General features: G+C 46.0%; 1 protein-coding gene across 4 annotated transcripts in view; it reads right to left on the bottom strand.

The window, feature by feature from the left end:
• Positions 1-20,018, bottom strand: part of TRPV2 (transient receptor potential cation channel subfamily V member 2) — a 29,988-nt gene that overhangs the window by 2,035 nt on the left and 7,935 nt on the right. The window contains exons 5-15 of one of the 4 annotated variants that reach the window (XM_088138776.1): positions 19,650-19,790; positions 17,807-18,105; positions 15,662-15,842; positions 14,528-14,686; positions 12,152-12,247; positions 10,749-10,819; positions 8,068-8,325; positions 6,599-6,665; positions 5,670-5,977; positions 3,062-3,174; positions 1,624-1,713 (exon numbers count right to left, since the gene is read on the bottom strand). In XM_088138776.1, coding sequence (XP_087994902.1) covers positions 1,624-1,713; positions 3,062-3,174; positions 5,670-5,977; positions 6,599-6,665; positions 8,068-8,325; positions 10,749-10,819; positions 12,152-12,247; positions 14,528-14,686; positions 15,662-15,842; positions 17,807-18,105; positions 19,650-19,790 — 1,783 coding nt within the window. Of the gene's footprint in view, positions 1-1,623; positions 1,719-3,061; positions 3,175-5,669; positions 5,978-6,598; positions 6,666-8,067; positions 8,326-10,748; positions 10,820-12,151; positions 12,248-14,527; positions 14,687-15,661; positions 15,843-17,806; positions 18,106-19,649; positions 19,791-20,018 lie in introns of all 4 variants that reach the window. The other 3 variants (XM_088138774.1, XM_088138775.1, XM_088138777.1) reach the window with 3 other exon arrangements.

Here is a 20,018-nt window from a genome sequence, read left to right as displayed (position 1 = left end):
AGCTTGAGAAACACGGACGTAGAAGCTGCAACTGGTCCAGAATGTGGCAATGTGTGAAGTTTGGGGCGCACCAATGTGCAGCTATGTTGCCCTCTGCTCTGTGTGCTGCACTGGCTCCCGGGTGCAATTCAAGATGCTGGTTGGCCCTAGAAGAGCCAGGTTACTTGTGGGACCCCCTGTCTCCAACTGTGGGACCCCCGTCTCCAACAGAGCTGGCACAGGAAGCAAATTCCAGGTCCCTCTATTAGAATCTCCAGTAGTAATGTATGGCTGTGAGAGCTGGACCATAAAAAAGGCTGAGCGCCAAAGAATTGATGCCTTTGAACTGTGGTGCTGGAGAAGACTCTTGAGAGTCCCCTGGACTGCTAGGAGGTCAAACCAGTCAATCCTAAAGGAAATCAACCCTGATTGCTCATTGGAAGGACTGATAATGAAGCTCAAGCTCAGATACTTTGGTCACCTAATGCGAAGAGAAATCTCTTTGGAGAAGACCCTGATGCTGGGAAAGATGGAAGGCAAAAGGAGAAGAGGACGGCAGAGGATGAGATGGTTAGATAGCATCACTGAAGCAATGAGCATGAAACTGAGCAAACTCAGGGAGGCAGTGAAGGACCGGAAGGCCTGGCGCAATATGGTTCATGGGGTCACGAAGAGTCAGACACGACTTAACGACTGAACAACAACAACTATTAGAATCAATATTTTCTAGGGGGACCCCGGTGGCTTTCTTCTCTGTCATGGTACCTGCCCTCTGGAACAATCTCCCCAGAGATTTGGATGGTCTCGACCTTCTTAGCCTTCCAAAAGCCTTCAAGACCGGCCCTTCCTTCAGACAGACGCTGGGCCAGGCGGTTAGCAGACCCCAACGTGTATTATGGAGCTGTCAGATGGAGCCTCGTTTGCATTGTGTCATCGTTGACTAATATTGGGTTATTTTAAGTTTTCTGTAAACTCCAACCTCCCCCCGCACCATCACCAGCTTGACATCCATATAAATTCTTGAAATAAAGAAATGCCAATGAAGTGGTGCCAAGGTGGTGCCCAAGGAGTAAGGCGCTTCTCTGCCCTTCTCTCTAGAGCTCCGCAACGTCCTCCAAAAATTCGGAAGGAAACTCGTCGCTCCTTTTCCGATAAACGTGTTTTATTAAAAGGCTTTCGGGAGCTTTCAGGAGCTGCAGTGCGGGATGGAGGGGGCTGGAGCTCCCCAAACTTCTGCCTTTTAATAAAATGGGTTAGTTGGAAAAGGAGCTTCAAGACTTCTTCTGAACTTTTGCTATGATTGGCCAACCTAGACAGTGTTTCTCAACCTTGGCCACTTTAAGGTGTGTGGACTTCAACTCCCAGAATTCCCCAGCCAGCCAGGCTGGCTGGGGAATTCTGGGAGTTGAAGTCCACACACCTTAAAGTGGCCAAGGTTGAGAAACACTGAACCTAGCATTCCTCCAACTATGGCACGCTTTTTCAGTTTATGAAGCCACATTGCCATCTGCTGGCACATGAAAGACAGTGTTCCTGAAGGCCCTTCAGTGCCACTCAATAAAACCCAACGTACAACTTAGAAAGTCACCAAAGGTAGACATGGGTGACATCAGATTCCTGACACCGCTGTTGCACCCTTCTTACCAGATGACTCCTTCTCCAGAACGCTGGACACCATGGGGTCTTCTCTGAGGGCATTGAGTTTTTCGTTCCAATCTTCCCAGTTTACCTCTTCTACTCTAGAAAAGACCCCAAGAGTTACAAGCAGGGCTCTGCCTCTCGTAAGCACACCCCATAATTTCTTAGGCTGCAAACCCCCCAAACTAGAACACAGCAGAAGTTCCTTTCAAGCAGAGCTGCAGACAATTAACGTCAGCCCTTCGAGGCAGACCAAGCTTGGAAACCAAAGTCACGCACGCTAATACGACTTTTCTTGTAAGGTTACAGTAACAGAATCTTGCAAGTCTGAATGTGCTTCTCCCTCCCTGCCTTTATGTTCAAGTGAACTAGGGAGGGTCCCTTCTGAGTCGCTTTCTCAGATTACATTCCTGCTCTGGACTCAGATTTCTCTTATCTGACCGTCATTTTGGTTACAGCTCTTCCTCCTGTTCCTCAAGGTTATTCTCGCAGCCCATTGCAATTATGCTGAAATAAAGGAAGTTTTACATACTGATCCCCTCTTCCCTTTCAGGGTAAGCCACATTTGCAAACCCCCAGCAGTATCTCCCAATTTGGGGGGTGGGGGTCAACATGGGCAAGATGGTGGCCTCGGCGTCACGATCTAAGCCCCCATCCCTTTGTACGTGTAAAATGCTAATTTTTATTTATTTATTTATTTATATTTCAAATTCGTCACCGCCCGTCTCACTGTGGGGTGACTCTGGGCAAATTGCAATGCCGTGTCCGCTGCCTGCTCCATTTTGACCCCCTGCACAAATGTTGCTGCAAAATGCAGAAAAGGACCACCAAAGAGTGATCAAAAGAAATAAAACTTATAAGAAGAAGAAAGGAAATGGAGATAAAACTGATCTGTGCCGACCCCATTCGCTATTCCTTTCCGTACCTTTTTATCCTTACAAGCAGTCCTTGTTTCCATCATGGACACGCATTGCTTCCCTTTTCTTTTCGAAGATCGGATGAATTTCATCCAACCCTTCCATCAAGTATCTTTCTAGATTGCACAGCCCTTGGGGCAGAGACCGGGGTGTCCTCTGAGCAGAGTAAAAAAACTCAAATGGCAGCCATTGTGGTGCAGTTGGCACTCTACCTGGTTATTATGTGCATCACGCTGTGCCATCTTGACTTTTTTGACCCCACCCTGTGGACACAAGATCTCTCCTGCCTGCCCTGTCCCTTCTTAAAAACCACCCCAATCTCAGATGATCTTATGTCAGTGTTGTCCAAACTTGGCCACTTTAAGATGAGTGGACTTCAACTCCCAGAATTCCCCAGCCATCTTAAAGTGGCCAAGTTTGGACAACACTGTCCTATGTGGGTAAGTTATACAATCTTCAAGATGCTTCGAGCTCTGTGCCATGCTGCTTCACGGTTTTGCACCGCAATAGGCTATGGTTAAGCTTACCGAAAAAGCCACCTCTTGTCCTCAGAGCCGACGGAGAGGAAACAGCCTGCTCTCTGGCTTTTCTTCCAGCACCAAATCCTGTTTCTCTCTATCTCCAGGATAGCAATTGCTCTCTGCAAACACAATGGTTTGTGAATAGACCTCATAAATCATAGATAGGCAGGCAGGCAGGCAGGCAGGCAGACGGATAGACAGATAGATAGATAGATAGATAGATAGATAGATAGATAGATAGATAGATAGATAGATAGATAGATAGGATTCCCCCTCTCAAACACAGATGTACCACACCCATCCTGGCACTCTCTCAATCCTTTGGACTACAACTCCCATCATTCATGGCCACGGAACGTGCTGCCAAGTCGTAGAGGTGCACTAGTGTGACTATCTCTAGGGCTGGGCCATTCCTGGAAGCCAAGGGGTCAATAGCTATTAGCCTTGACGGCATGGAGCTGAAAGCCATTGCTGCAGACTAGCGGGCTTCTTGGGCAGTTGGGGGGCCACTGTAAGAACAGGCTGCTGGCCTGGGTGGGCCAGGGGTCCGATCCAGCAGGGCACAGCTTCTGTTCTTGGGTTATGTTCTAGGGATCGTTGGACTGACATACAGTCAGGTCCAGAAATATTGGGACATCGACACAATTCTAACATCTTTGGCTCTATACACCACCACAATGGATTTGGAATGAAACACACACAATGTGCTTTAACTGCAGACTGTCAGCTTTAATTTGAGGGTATGTACATCCAACTCAGGTGAACGGTGTAGGAATTACAACAGTTTGCATATGTGCCTCCCACTTGTTAAGGGACCAAAAGTAATGGGACAGAATAATAATCATAAATCAAACTTTCCCTTTTTAATACTTGGTTGCAAATCCATTGCAGTCAATCACAGCCTGAAGTCTGGAACGCATAGACATCACCAGACGCTGGGTTTCATCCCTGGTGATGCTCTGCCAGGCCTCTACTGCAACTGTCTTCAGTTCCTGCTTGTTCTTGGGGCATTTTCCCTTCAGTTTTGTCTTCAGCAAGTGAAATGCATGCTCAATGGGATTCAGGTCAGGCGATTGACTTGGCCATTGCATAACAGTCCACTTCTGTCCCTTCAAAAACTCCTTGGTTGCTTTTGCAGAATGCTTTGGGTCATTGTCCATCTGTACTGTGAAGCGCCGTCCAATGAGTTCTGCAGCATTTGGCTGAATGTGAGCAGATAATATTGCCCGAAACACTGCAGAATTCATCCTGCTGCTTTTGTCAGCAGTCACATCATCAATAAATACAAGAGAACCAGTTCCATTGGCAGCCATACATGCCCACGCCATGGCACTACCACCACCATGCTTCACTGATGAGGTGGTATGCTTAGGATCATGAGCAGTTCCTTTCCTTCTCCATACTCTTCTCTTCCCATCACTCTGGTACAAGTTGATCTTGGTCTCATCTGTCCATAGGATGTTGTTCCAGAACTGTGAAGGCTTTTTTAGATGCCGTTTGGCAAACTCTAATCTGGCCTTCCTGTTTTTGAGGCTCACCAATGGTTTACATCTTGTGGTGAACCCTCTGTATTCACTCTGGTGAAGTCTTCTTTTGATTGTTGACTTTGACACACATACACCTACCTCCTGGAGAGTGTTCTTGATCTGGCCAACTGTTGTGAAGGGTGTTTTCTTCACCAGGGAAAGGATTCTTCGGTCACCCACCACAGTTGTTTTCTGTTGTCTCCCGGGTCTTTTGGTGTTGCTGAGCTCACCGGTGCGTTCCTTCTTTTTGAGAATGTTCCAAACAGTTGTTTTGGCCACGCCTAATGTTCTTGCTATCTCTCTGATGGGTTTGTTTTGTTTCTTCAGCCTAATGATGGCTTGCTTCACTGATAGTGACAGCTCTTTGGATCTCATCTTGAGAGTTGACAGCAACAGATTCCACATGCAAATAGCACACTTGAAATGAACTCTGGGCCTTTTATCTGCACATTGTAATTGGGGTACTGAGGGGATATCACACACCTGGCCATGGAACAGCTGAGAAGCCAATTGTCCCATTACTTTTGGTCCCTTAACAAGTGGGGGGCACATATGCAAACTGTTGTAATTCCTACACCGTTCACCTGAGTTGGATGTACATACCCTCAAATTAAAGCTGACAGTCTGCAGTTAAGGCACATTGTGTTTGTTTCATTCCAAATCCATTGTGGTGGTGTATAGAGCCAAAGATGTTAGAATTGTGTCGATGTCCCAATATTTCTGGACCTGACTGTATACCCTGCTTATCAACCTGCCTTGTTGATTGCTGAAACAAGCCTATTTTTTCTCCACTTTGGTGTTTCCTCCAGAATTATTTGACAGGAATGTCCTGTCTTGGCCTTGGTCTTGAGGGGATTGAAGTTTAACAGGCCTGGAGGCCACCAGGTGGGGCAAGCAAGCAGGAACATGTGTGGGGCACAGGGATGTCAAAAAAGTCAAGGCAGCAGTTGTGACCACGGGCTTTGATCACGCTGTCCCAGCTGCCACCTTGATTTTTGTGATCCTGCCCTGGACGCCCCAGCAAAGGCGTCCTAGCTTCTTGGAGTCTGGTTCAAATGAAGCCACTGTCACAATAGAAGGGGGCTCACTTGCAACTTCCAGATGCCTTGGCTGTAGCCAGAAACGTTGATGACCGTTTCACTCATCAGGGCGATCAGCATGTTGAGCAAGAGGATGTAGGTCAAGATGACGAAGAGGAGGAGCAAGAGAATCACAAGGAAGCCGTGCTTCTTGTTCTCGTGGTACTCCAGGTCGCCCATGCCAATGGTGAACTTGAAGAGCTGGAGAGAAATCTGAAGCAACCGTGCATACATGGCCTGGCCTTTAGGGTCGTTGCTGAGAGGGAGAGATCCGTTGTGGGCCGAGCGGGAAGCGTCCCCCGTCAGAACGATGAGAACTGAAAGGAGTCATTGGACGTTTCAGCAGCTCCTTCAGGCAACCTTTTTGGAATGTTCTCAGTTTAAGGATAGTTGGACCCGAGACCCCAGTGGGCTAGTAGATCTTCAGATGCCTCATCATTCATTAAACTGAACTTATTAGATTTTTATTTGCATCAAGATACCAAGAAGGCCCAACAGCCTGACAACAGAACATCATCTGGCTGCCAACGAGTGCTCGGGGAAAAGCCAAATGCTGATTTGGGCAGGGCATGGAAGGGCAGACAAGGTTGTATCTGATCTCAAATCCTTCACCGCGTGTCCTTCAACCTCAGTCCTTATTTTCCACCTGGCTTCAACCTTTTGTTTGCCACACAACTGAAATTTGCTCGCCCCTTTTTAAGGTACACCCACAGCAGAAGTCTTTCCTGATATCAGTTCCAGCCTAGTGGTCATAGACGGTGCGGTCGGAGTTCAAAACAGACCTGCTTGACCATCCCTTTAACCAAGGACACCAAGATCAGGACCTTTCCTTGGTCTTTGTCTACCTTCTGCTCTTGCGGCCATCGGCAAGTCTTCTTGCCTGGGAAGGAGCTTAACTTGGCTACGCTCACCCCTTCCTCCCTCACCGGGACGCTCACCTGTTGCAAAGCCAAATAGGAAGATCACATAGACCATCAGGAAGTGCAGAAGGTTCCTCAAGATAGCCTGGAAGGAGAAGGAGAAGCAGCGTGTAGGTCAGTGTCTGTCAAACCTGGCACCTTTAAGATGGGTGGACTTCAACTCCCAGAGCCCCCTGCTCCTTCGAGTAGCCTGCGGAAATGTAATCCTCTGAATGGTGGTTTGCAAAACGTTGCAGGAGAGGAACATCTGTGCATTCCTTATTGGACCACCAGGTTTCCTCTGCAGCAAGAGACAGATAGAAAGAGGATCAGAGAGATCACAGCGGCCCTGCCTTAATGTTCTTGCTGATACACGGGGTGCTGAAGTACACGGATCCAGCTTCCAAGATCCCTCTTTCCCTTTCAGTACATCTGTTTAACTGGATTCTATGTTGGTATATTCTAGTTCTGGATTTCTTTCACGGAGCATGGTGAAAGGGGTTTAAAAGGCCTTCTTTTCACCTGAATCCAAGGTAAGATATACATGGTCTTCTTACTATATATAACAGCATAATTAAACAAACAAACAAACAAAAGCCTCATGTTCTAAACTTGGACTATGTAATCTGGGGGGGAAAAAAACTTTGCAGGGAAGACCACCAGGAGATCCTGGGCAGAAAATCAAGGAAAATTTAGAAGGTGGCTGTGCAAACCACTTTCATGGTTTTCCCCGCAAAAGCCTCCATAAAGTCACTAAACTTCTCTTAAGGGTATCTTTACTTTTTTTTGTTAACTTAAGGAGAACAGAGTTTCTGCAGACCATTTCGACAGAATTACATTAATGAGAGTCTTTTATGAAAGAAACTATTTGCTGATTTAATATAGACCTGTTTTTCTACCAACATTATTCTTAGTTTTATTTGATGATAATAAAAGGGAAGGAAAAGGACTTGCGTTTATTAATGCCTACATTTATTAATGCTTAGTTTTATCCGCAGTTAAATCTGTATTCTAGGAAGAGATGTGCCATCCTGAAAAAAGGAAGGTTGGGATTTTTGAGATTTTGGAAGACGGATCACTTTAAAAACCTTGTTCCAAAAGCATCTTGATTTATGAAATTCACTGGGAGGAAATCCCCATCATAATTATACCCCGGAGTCTGTGGAATTGGGCAGGAAATAAATAAGTACAGGTCATCCTTGTTTAACGGCTGCCTCGTTTAGTGACTGTTCGCAGTTATGACGGCGATGAAGAAGTAACTTTGCGGCCAGTCCTTGCACTGACAACCTTCACAGGTCTGTAAAATAAAGGAAAGCTGAAGGAAGATCGTAAAATTGTGATGTTTCACTTAGCGACCACTTTGCTTAATGACCAAGTAGCCAGTCCCAATTGTGGTTGCTAAACCAGGATGACCTGTAACTGATCAGCTGCATTTAGGGTCAGAGCTGCTCTGTGAAATCAGAGATATTCCAGTATTTGGAAACAGAAGTTCTGGTTTCGTGATCTACCTTCTGGATCATCACGATATAGATTCCCATCTGCTGAACACCTCGGGTGTAGTACAGCATGTTCACCCAGCCCAAAAGCAAGGCAAACACCATGAGCAGCACATATTCTTCCACCTTTGCAAAATACATCATGAACGAGATCAGGATCAAGAGCGACTGCACCAATCTGCAAGGGCCAGAGGGAGAAGGAGAAGCAGCGATGATTTTGGAAGGGAGAGGAACGGAGGTACGTTTTTCCAGAGCTTTGTACGGACGGGACTGAAAATAAAACAAAGCAAAAATGGAAACTGGGGTGATTGTAGGGAGGGGGGTCAAAAAAGTCAAGATGGATGTCGCAACCATGCCATTGAAGTCTCACCCTTTTCGACATGCATGCGTCATAATGCTTTGACTGCATAGTTATGGTGGTCATCTTGGCCTTTTTGACTCCCCCTGCAAAGCATCTCCTTTTCCAACCTGGAAGAACAGTTAGGCCAGAAAAAAAGTTATGTTGTTCTAAGTGAGATGCTATTTCCTATTTTGGGGTGAGGCGTTTCAGTTTAAAAAACAACAGTGCCCCTCCGGTTCGTCTCTGCCCTCTTTTCCAAGTAGCTGTCAGCAGAAGTCAGGGGGTCACCCTGCAGTTCGAGCAATCAAGCCCACCGAGAGACTCGTCCGGGTGAGGTTTCCACCCGAAGACCCTGCGCCCCAAACTCCCCTTAAGTTGCATTAGGAGGAGACAGCAACGGCTCGGAGCCCGTCTTGTTTATCCCAAACTCCGTTTTACAGCGTTCGAAGCCGTGTATTCTTTTGCCCACTTTAAATCTTTCTAATAATTGTAAATAAGAGAGCTATGTGCCTCTGCCACCAGTCCTTCTCTTGATTTTATTTTACGTTCCCCTGGACCAAGTTCTAGTACCTCTCAATAAGTTAGCCATTTGTATTTGCCTAGTATCTCTGGCCTATAACATGCTTCGTGTGCTGAGAGCCACCAAGGTGTTTTCGGGCACAACCTGGGTTTGCGTCTATGCCATATTCTCAGTAGGGCACGTCTAACAGAATGATCTTTAAAACGCACGTTAACCTTGACTTTGTCGTGCCACAAAGATCCATGCCACCCAAATCTCAGCTCGTGTCCTTCTAACTCCAGGAGCTTCTCTATCTCCGCAGCAACTACTCTTTCATCCAAACCAAACACAAATAGTACATTATATCGTCTGGGTAGTATTTATACAGTGTTGACTAGAGATTATTCGCACCCTGTTGATTTAATAATTGAATGAATTTTGCAGCTGCTGATCAGTGCCGCGCTCAGCTCTAGAGGTGAAATTTAAGCAACCTTACGCTGATCAAATCCAGAATTTTTGCAAGCTAGAGATTAGCCAGGGTATGCCAAGTGCATTTGACAGACCGGTCATTGAGCCAGCATGGTGTTGTGGTGAAGGTGCTGGACGAGGTCCCCCCTCAGCCACAGAAGGTCCCTGGGGGAGTTGAGGCCAGTCGCTCCCTCTCAGCCCTTACTAGATAGATAATCTTTATTACAGTCACTGACTGGCAAATTAAGCAGTCAAGAAGCCATGACATAGGAAAGAAAGCATAAACATTATTTGAAAAGGGCACATTTTTAAGACAGCAACGATATGGATCATCTTTTTTGGGCCTCCAACCGGCAATGTTCTAGGACAGTGTTTCTCAACCTCAGCAACTTTAAGATGGGTGGGCACGCTGGCTGGGGAATTCTGGGAGTTGAAGTCCACTCATTTCAAAGCTGCTGAGGTTGAGAAACCCTGTTCTAGGAAATCAGAAAGGACCCCTACGGGCTTCGCTCTGTCTGTCTGAAGACTGATTATGAGGTTGGATCGGTTGTGTGGTTAGAGAAGGAGCACAGAGGACATTTACTACAGTACGGCAAGTTCTGTACGGATAGCAGGATGTTAAAAGTAGTGAACTGCAACTCCAGACCAACTAATCTCACCTCAACCTTCAACCTGATCTTACTGAGGATCTTTTGAGTAACGTTCACCATCTGATCTACCCTAACATTTCCATCTCTCCAGCTGAGACATCGTGAACTGGGTCCATCTACTTCTTCTTTTCTTCAAACAGATCCTGGACAGCTTCCAACCCCACCTTCTACTACTAACGAAGAGCCTCTGTGCTCTTTTTCACCCAACATGGACCACTCTGCCTCTTCAGTGAATTCACCCCACCTTCATCAAGCAGAACCTTCCCTAACCACACAGCTGATCCAACCTCCTAATCAATCTTCAGACTGAGTTAAGGTCATAGGGGTCCTGTCTGATTTCCTAGAACATGGCTGGTTGGAAGTCCCCAAAAGACGATCCATATTTCTTAGACTTAATTCCTGAACATGATCTTGTCTTGATACAAGGGACCTACTCCCAGGAGTCTCCTCTATTGCAGGGAGACTCAGTACACTCTCTTAATGCTGTTTCTGGCGCTATAAGGGGTGGGTCTTCTCCACCTTAGCACCTTTCAGGTGAGTCTGGACAGCAACTATTAGCTGCATCTGCAGTCCCAGCTATCTGGAGGATGTAAGGGGAATGTAACTTAGGAGCATCTATGAAATGCAAATGCAAAATTAGAAATGACCACAGTTAGGTCCTGGAATGAAAGAGAGGCCAGACTGGGGCATTCTATATCGAATCCTTCCAGAAGAACAGCAACATACGTGCACGTACAGGAATACTTCGAAGCAACTGTCCACCAGAAAGCTTTTCCAAGAGAGATGTCTCCTCCAGAAGTAAAAACCCTAAGGGAATAATTAAGGACAGAAATCAGAACATGGCATTATTACAGGGACGTGGGGAAGGGGGTGCTAGGGCCGGCTCACACCGGCTCGCGAGAGCCCATTGCTCAATGTTCTGGAGTTTTGCAAGCCTCCTGAGATGCAAGCCACCTGAGATTGGCACACCTAGCGTACCAATCCGCTGCGCTACAGCTAGTGCCATGGCACAGCGGTGGCAATGGGTCCGGCAGAGCCGGTTCTTAAACATTTAGCAGCACACCACGTCACTTGCAGAAGTGCAGGAATGAACATGGTTTTCGAGGGGATCAATGGTGGAACCCACAGACTTACTTCCTGACTTCTTTTGGGCTGGAGACAAATAACTTTGGGGATCATATTTGAATGGTTTTGTTCTGCCTCCAGTGAAAAGGACTGATTGTCCTGAACAGTTTAAAGCAGTGCTTTTCAACCTTGGCCACTTTAAGATGGGTGGACTTCAACTCCCAGAATTCCCCAGCCAGCTGGGGAATTCTGGGAGTTGAAGTCCACCCATCTTAAAGTGGCCAAGGTTGAAAAGCACTGCTTTAAAACATCCTTTGATGGATTCCTCTCTGTGGTGCATCCACAGACTTGGTCAAAAAAGTCAAGATGGTGGCCACGACAGTGCAATCAGAGCTCCACATATTTTTTTACGCTCATCACACACGTAATACCCATAAAGAATGAGTGGACCTTGATCACACCATCATGATGTCATCTTGCCTTTTTTGACCCCGCCGTGCCTCTCCCTATGGGGGAGCCTAAGAAAATGGCCTCTTTGAAGAACAATCAGATAAAGGCCTTGACATGTCCCCTTTTGCTTAGGGGGGGAAATGTCTCGAAATCATTTCTACCCACGGAATTAATCGGACAGTTAACAACGTGTGCCTACATTTTTCTTTTAATGCAGCCAGCCCATTCAAACGAAAATTTGGCTCCAGCTCACTTTCTGAGTGTGAAAACAAAATTCCCCCTACATTTATTTATTATTGATTGATTGATTGAATTTTTCAACCGCCCATCTCCCCCCAATGGGGGAACTCTGGGCGATTCACAACAAACATTAAAACATAAAATATATAAACACATACATTTGGTATGCCACCAGTAGCAAAACAGTTGACATGCGCGATGCAAGTTTTTACACGAGTGGATGCAAAACAACTCACTGGATTACTTCAGAAGACCCGTCTGCCAGTGAGAAAAGATGGACGGATTCTTCTACAAACGGGGTTTCCATCGCTGTGCTTTTTGCAAGTCGGTGTACTAAAAATGCATTTGAGGCCAGAGGCACTGTAAACTCAGAGGACATCCTACCTGAGCAATGAAGAGATAAATGCCGCCAAGTAAGATGACTACTTGCCCAACGAGTATGAATGGGTTCTTGACGGCCTGTGTCACTGGAAGAGGAAGCTGCCAAGATACAAAGAGAACAGGCTAAGAACAGAGACCTTGGCATCCGGGAGATGGCAGTTCCTGTAGATCAGTGCTCCTCAGCCTTGGCAGCTTGAAGACGGGTGGACTTCCAGAACTCCCCAACCACCATGGAATTCTGGGAGTTGAAGTCCACCCATCTTCAAGCTGCCAAGGCTGAGGAGCACTGCCTTAGATGAACAATGTTTATAGGGTTGATACCAGTGACCTCCATTCCGATGAACCCTTCTAGATGTCCCAGCAGAGGCTCAGAGCTTGAGATGCGTTCATTCATTCTGCCTCAGATTTTTTTTTTCCCCAGAAGGAAAAAACATTCTTTAAGGAGGAAAAGATAGAAGAGCTGCAGGTTTGGCTGGTCATGCTGGGCATTCCTTCTAGAGAAGAGTTAAGACTCTTTCCATTTTGAAATTAAAGTTTAGACTGATTTCAAAGGGTTTCCATGATGACCGATGGGTTACCACACTGAGGGTCGAGCTGAAGGAGGGGTCCTAAACCAGTGTTTCTCAACCTTGGCGACTTTCAGATGAGTGGGCTTCAACTTCAGCAGGGCTGGCTGGGGACTTCTGGGAGTTTATTTATTTATTTATCTATCAAATTTGTCACTGCCCATCTTGTTGAAAAACGACTCTGGCGGTTTCCAAAGCGGTTAAAATCAATTAAAATTACAGTGTAAAATAATCCTAAATAAACAGAAAATAAATATAATCCGAGGATAGATGTTAAAATTGGCGGTCACTCGGGGAGCGTCATCAAGGCGCCAGCCACCCCCAGGATTGGGTGAGATTCTCGTCACCCAACACAAGCTGGTAGAGCCAGGGCTTTAATCCTTTCCGGAAAGCCGGGAGGGTAGAGTTGAAGTCCACCCATCTGAAAGTCGCCAAGGCTGAGAGACCCTGCCCTAGACCATCCGGTCTCTGTGAAGGAAAAATGTCTTCTTTTATTCGACTGCTTTCTCTCTATTTGGATTGCAGCTTTATTGGCACCTCTGCTGGGCTGATGTGGGGAGAAGGCTCGGAGGGGAGGGGAGGGGAGGGGGGCAGCAGAGGGGCCTGCGATTGTTTCTCCCCAGCCTGCTCTTCCACAACCTCCCTTGATCACCTTTTCTGTAGGGTAAACATACTCAGATCCTTTAAGAACTTGGTTCCCAGATCTTTCACCATCTTGGTAGCCCTTCCCTGAACTTGCTCCAATCTGGCACTGCCCTTTTGGAACAGGGATGCCCAGACCTGGACCCAGGACCCCAGATGGGGACTGAACAGGACAAAGTTGAAGGGAACAGTTACTTCCTGTGACTCTGTGCTCCTGTTCATGCATCCTGAGATAGCATCGGCCCTTTTAGCAGCTGCATCACGCTGCTGGCTCATAGTTAATTGGTGGTCGACGAAGACACCCAGATCCCTTTCACCTGTACTACTGCTAAGTCAGGTCTCCCAAATCCTATATTTGTTCTTTCCATTTCTCCTGCCCAGATACCGAACTTGACATTTCTCCCTCCTCAATTCCATCCTATTTCATTTCAGCCCACTGCTCGAATCTGTCTAGATCTTTCAGCCCACTGCTAAAGTAAGTGTCTAGATCAGCATCCTTCCCAGCTTTGTGTCACGTACAAACAGATAAAGTACCCCCTCCACACAGCCACCCAAGTCATTGATGCAAATGTTGAACAGCACAGGGCCCAGGACAGAGGTCCTCCTCTCAATACTGCCCTCTTAGCTGGAGCTATTAGTGACTCCCCCCACCCTTGGGTGTAATCATGGACCCCACTGTGAATCCATGTAACAGTGGTATGATCTGGTCCATATTTTATAATTTTATGGAAGAGATTATCATGAGACAATGTGTTGGAGGCTTTGCTGAGGTCCAGGTATATTATGTCTATGGCATTCCCCTTATCTACTAACCTAACAATTCTACCAAAGGAGTTGAAATTAGTCTTGCATGATTTCTTAATAGCAAAGCCATACTGGCTCCTGTGAATCGTAGCATGCCTATCCAAGGGCTCCCAAACATGTTCTTTAAATAAAATCCATGAATGTGACTTCATCACCCTTTGGAAACATATTCTTTTTTGGATTGATACCATTATTATTTAGTTTAAGTTCTATATCCCGCTTTTCTCCCAGAGTTCAACAGCACTCCCCTCTCCATTTTTTTCACCAGATCAACCCTGTGAGGTAGGCTGAGCTGACAGAAAGGGTCTAACTCAAAGTCACCACATTTTCTTTCACAAAGGGATCCATTTGTTTAAAGAATAGTTACCTCTTCCTCTAGGGACTGGTAGCAAGCAGTGGCTGTGAAGATCATCATGAAACTCAGGTATATGAATAAATTGAAGAAAAATCTTTTTGCAATGAAGGACTCCCACTTGTGCTGAAGTAGCTTGTTCAGAGGCTCCAGGTCCACCATTTTGTACCGGTTCTGAGGAAAAGCAAGGAAGGGGGATTCAAAACACAAGTTCTCAGTTAGTAGTCATCAAACCTCTAGGCCAGGGTTCTCCAAAGTCAACACTGAACCCCAAGGGTTGATGGGATTATCCAATGTTGTTGTTATTCTTATTCTTATTGTTCATAGTACTATTAGTTAAAATAGTATTTATTAAATTAGTTTCACATAATTAGTGTTTGGGGGTTGATGAACCATCTGAAACTTCATGAAGGGGTCGATGTGCTGAAGAGTTTGGGAACCTCTGCTCTAGACATAACTCCCTTAATTTCCAGCCAGACCAGTACAGATAGTCCTTGCTTAATGACCATAATAAGGACTGGAAAATTTGTTGTTAAGCAGGGTGGTTGTTAAGTGAGTGGCACCCAATTTTACGACCTTTTTTGCAATGGTCATTAAGCAAATCAGCATGGCCGTTAAGCAAATCACACGGTTCCCCATTGATTTTGCTTACCAGAAGCTGGCTGGGAAGGTTACAAAAGGCGATCATGTGACCCCAGGACAATGCAACCATCATAAGTGCGAGCTGGTTGCCAAGTGCCCAGATCATGATCATGTGACCATGGGGGTATTGCAACAGTTGTAAGTGTGAGGACTGGTTGTAAGTCCCTTTGTTCAGCACTGCTGTAACTTTGAATGATCACTAAATGAATGGTTGTTAAATGAGGACTACCTGTATGAGGAAAACATTGCATTTATCTAAATGCCCACATTTAGAAAGGGGACGAAGATAACCTTGTTCTTTATTCTCAAAGTGGGTTAAAGAAAATGAAAAGACTAAGGCAACTTATAAATAAATCAGATTCTAAAAAAAAAATCCTGATCCAACTTTTTCAGAAAGGGTTTTGCCCAGTGCCAAGAAGAAATAAAGATGGTGCTGAATGATGCTGGCTAAGAAGTAATCACAGGGAAGGGAAGACCCCGAGAAGGACAATTCTTGACTGGACTCACTCACTGGGGTGTCGCTGCTGTAAGCCAGGATCTCCAGCACTGAGTTCTCCTCGCAGCTGTCGATGGAGGTCAGATCATAGAGGGAGATGTGGATTGGACCATAGGTCCATTCGGTGAACTTGCGTGAAAGGTGCTGGAACTTGGGGTCCTTGATCTCCCGGTGAAGAATGTGCTTGAGGATCTGGGGAGACCAAAACAGTTGAATTGGTGACAGCAGTGTCTCTGAGAGTGGGGTCAGAAAAGTCAAGATGGTGTCAGTGAGCAGCCACCATCTTGACATTTTTGACCTCCTTGCAGATGGCCCTGGTGACTGAGCTATGCAATCAAGAAAACTTCAGTTCAAACATGGTTCCCTCTGGGCCTTTCCCGTCTTGTACCTAACCATGCCCACAGCCCCATTTTTCTACTCTGTCTCCATGAACAAGCAGGTTAGAAGCCACAATGATGTCAAGTTGTATTATTTGCATGATGTCACACACACCACAACATAGTCATGCAAATAATACAATTGTGTATGTATGTATTATATTATGAGGTGTGTAAAAAATGGAGCAAGGCTTTGGCCACTGGCACCATCTTGACTTCTTTGAGACACACACTCTGGATGCCTCTGTGAGATGTGAAATGATGTGATCATTTTCATCCTAGCAGTTTACAGCACTTTATACAACTCAACCCAGAGTTCTCACTCAAGGCACAAATGACCAGGCTCAAATTATCCTACTGTGGACACATTACGTGCAGACCCAGCTCTCTGGAGAAGGCTCTGATCCTCGGAAACGTGGAAGGAAAGAGAAGAGGAGGACGACCAACAGTAAGGGGATGGACAACTGCAATGATGATGGGTGCACTGCTGGAAGATCTGAAGAACCAGGCTGGAGACAGATCATCCTGGAGGAAGTCTATCTATGTAGTTGCTAGTAGTCAACACTGACTTGTCACCTAATCAATCAATCAATCAATTGGTCATCCAACCTTTGTTTTGCCAAAATAATAGTAACACAGATAGGCTTCATATCATGTCCATGATGGCTGGATAATGCTGTGAAGATGCTCTAAGTCATTAGTGCAGAAAGGTCAACTTGGAAAGAAATGGAATGACCAGCAGGGATTTCAAATATAGCCAACTCAGGCTGGAGTAGGGTCACCCACAAAGGTAGCCCGTTTCCTGTCACCACGGTTTTCTACTGTTTCGGGAATGGGGGTCAAGGGCCCATGATGTGTCCTCACTGAAAGAGTTTTGTGTCTTTGTTTCCTCGCAGCAATATGAGGAATAGAATAATGACTACTTTGCAGCCTCCCCATATAAATTGGGTGTGTAAGGACCAGCAATGCACAGTTCCTAATGAAAGCAACTTCCATTTACACCACTGTAGATGCAAAAGGAAATTCATTTATTTAGGACTGGTTTACAGGTTGAAAGCATTGCTGAAACTGAAACCCCACACCCCAGAAGTGACACTCATCTCCCATTTCCCCTTTCATCTTTCCCCACTTATGTCTCTCAAATTGTCTTGCCTGGTTTCTGTTGATTTCTTCTCTGCTCCTCCGGTTGTCTCACACCTGATACCTTGGTCTCCCGTTGAGAAGCAATGATAGCCCTTGGGTGTCTGCCAGCCCGCCCCCCCACCCTGGCATTTCAATGGCAGGACCGAAGTAAACAAGCCAGCAGGGCGATTGCTTGTTTGCAGAGGTTCTGACAGTGGGTGGCGCTAATTCTAAGGGGCAACATCGGATTTCAAAAAAGATTCTCAACAGCTTTGAATTGGCTCAATGCTGAAAATATCTATTTGGAAACTGGGGCAAGCTGGGGGACCTTTGGGAGCCAAGGGATACACCCAACATTCTGGAGCGGAGTGAGAGCGTCTGAGGGCAGGGATATGATACAAACGTAGACAGGAAGAGGATATGGGAATTTTGAAGAACTACACCCTCTTCTAAGCTTACGCTACTGGTTTTGTATTTTTTCAGTCTCTAGATGGCACGAAACCTTGGGGTCAGTTTCCTGCCATGGTGAGCAGAAACGTCAAATGCATTATTGGAAGCTCAGCTTGTTCATCCTGTTACAGACTATTCTGACTGCAATCTACTGACGAGGAGGGAGTAACTCATTCACAAGGAAGAAGAGACCCTCTTCCAGATTACCTCGACTTTCCCAGTCTTAACAGCCAGTTTCAGAGGGGTTAGATGGTATCGGTTGACGATCTCTTCCAACTTCCACGAAGGGTTGATCTCGGCCCCTTTCATAAGGATCATGTCGTACATATTGACCACAAACTCCGTGTTCTTCTCCGTATCATCGGCCACCATCACCAGCGCATGGAAGACAGTGTTTCCCATGGAATCCTGTTCGGTCAGTCTAGCCTTCTGGTGAGGGTTATCCAGGAGGTACATGACCACTTCAGGCTGGTTGGTACAGGCAGCCAAGGAGAGAGGAAGCTCACCTGGAAGAGAGGGATAAAAAGGGTGTCAAGGTTGCATTGAGTGTCCATGTTGTACCCTGGAGAGGGAGGGTATGAAATCCCCTATGCTGAGACAGTATGATGGAAACAAGGGCATCTTGGTCAAAAAAGTCAAGGTGGCCACCACGGCCTTGCCACAGAAGCCTTGTGATGCACGTAAAATGCAACGCGCATAAAACAGTAAAACTTTGTAAAAAAGGTACAAGACTTCTCTCGCAAGTCAGGCCTGCCATCTTGACTGTTTTGACCCCACCTGGGACACCCGATTGAAAATTACTTCCCCTCCACCAGTAGGAACCCCTGAGGATCTCCAACTTGGTTATAGTAAAGATTTCTATTTTCTCTTCGATTTTCCGCTATTTAAAGAGCACTGTGACTCTTGCAGGTTTAAACTCGAGCAGTTAGAATATATTCCCCAAAATGGAAGGCTTAAAAACATGTATTGTTGGAGGTTTTTTCCCCCCAGCAAGCTTTTGGACTACAACCCTTCTCCAAAAGATAGCCCTCTCTATCTGATAAGGCCCGGTTGACATGTTGGGAGCGTGGGTGTCTGTGGGAGGGGAGGGTGTTGGGTGTTGATTATTTACTTATTTATCAATTCATGATATTTATGGTTGTGAGTCACCCAGAGTTGTGTTTCCTAAGATGAATGGCCATATAAATATTTTAAATAAAAAAATAAAGGGGGTAAGTGGTGTGACACGCATCTTGACGTCACTGTGCAAATGATGCAAATTGATTTAATTTGCATCATTTGCACTATGACATTCTGACATAATTCTGTCTTGTGCTGGGCATCTACGCAGGTTGTCCTCATTTAGCGACCACAACTGGGACAGCAACTCCATCGCTAAGCGCCACGGTCGGTAAGTGAAACATCACATTACCGCGACGGGCTTACAACCTCACTTCCCTTTTGGTTGTGAAGCAAAATGTCACATGACTGCAACTTACGATTTTACTTCTGCCTTCTCTATTAACTCTGCTTGTCACAAGCCAGTTGCGAAGCACATAAATGACGATCACGCGACCGCAGGACACTGCGACATCGTAAATGCAAGGATTGGTCACAAAGCTATTTTTTTTTTTAACTGTTGTAACTTTGAACAGTTGTTAAACAAGGCAGTTGGTAAGTGAGGACTGCATGTATTGGGCAAACATTTCATACCATTTACTAACGCACTGTTTCTCAACCTTGGCAACTCGAAGACGTGTGGACCTCAACTCCCAGCATGGCTGGCTGGGGAATTCTGGGAGTTGAGATCCACACGTCTTCAAGTTGCCAAAGTTAGGAAACACAGTACTAATATAATCTGGTGTAACATAGGTTGAAAATCAGCCAAATTTTCTCCCCCTCCCACCCCTTTTCTGGCTTCTAACTAGAACCACCTTGCCCAACAAAACGTTCTTGGAAACTCAAAGCTTTTCCAACTGTCTGTAAAACTTCACTTGGCCCTAAATAACTCTGTGGGCTACCCACTTGTGCCTCTGCGGAACGCAAACTGTGTTTTGTCCTGCTGGCATACCGAAATAAAAGCACATCCCTTTGTTCTGCTTCTGGAAGAAGTACCCAGAAGCCTTGGCGTGGACATCAGCCCCGTTCTCCACCAGGAGTTCCACAAGATCCAGATTCCTCTTCTCGATGGCAATGTGGAGGGCTGTGTGGCCTGCAGAGAGGGGAAAAAATGGCACAAGAGAAAGATGGAAGGGCTACCAGGGGTATGGTCAACTGCCCAGAGTCACTTCCTCGTGAGATGGGCAGTGACCAAAACTGAAATACAAATTAAATAAGCAAATGGTCAAAAACGTCAAGATGGCAGCTGCCAGAGGGCAATCCAAGCTCCAGCTGCCATTTTGACCTTTTTTTACCGTACCCTGAATGAAGCCATTCCCTC

Source organism: Python bivittatus, unplaced genomic scaffold (assembly GCF_059951505.1).
Source record: "Python bivittatus isolate LINGU-HERP-01145 unplaced genomic scaffold, Pbiv_v1 ctg000240_np1212, whole genome shotgun sequence".
Lineage (NCBI taxonomy): Eukaryota > Metazoa > Chordata > Lepidosauria > Squamata > Pythonidae > Python > Python bivittatus.
This window is presented reverse-complemented; position numbering and strand designations above follow the sequence as displayed.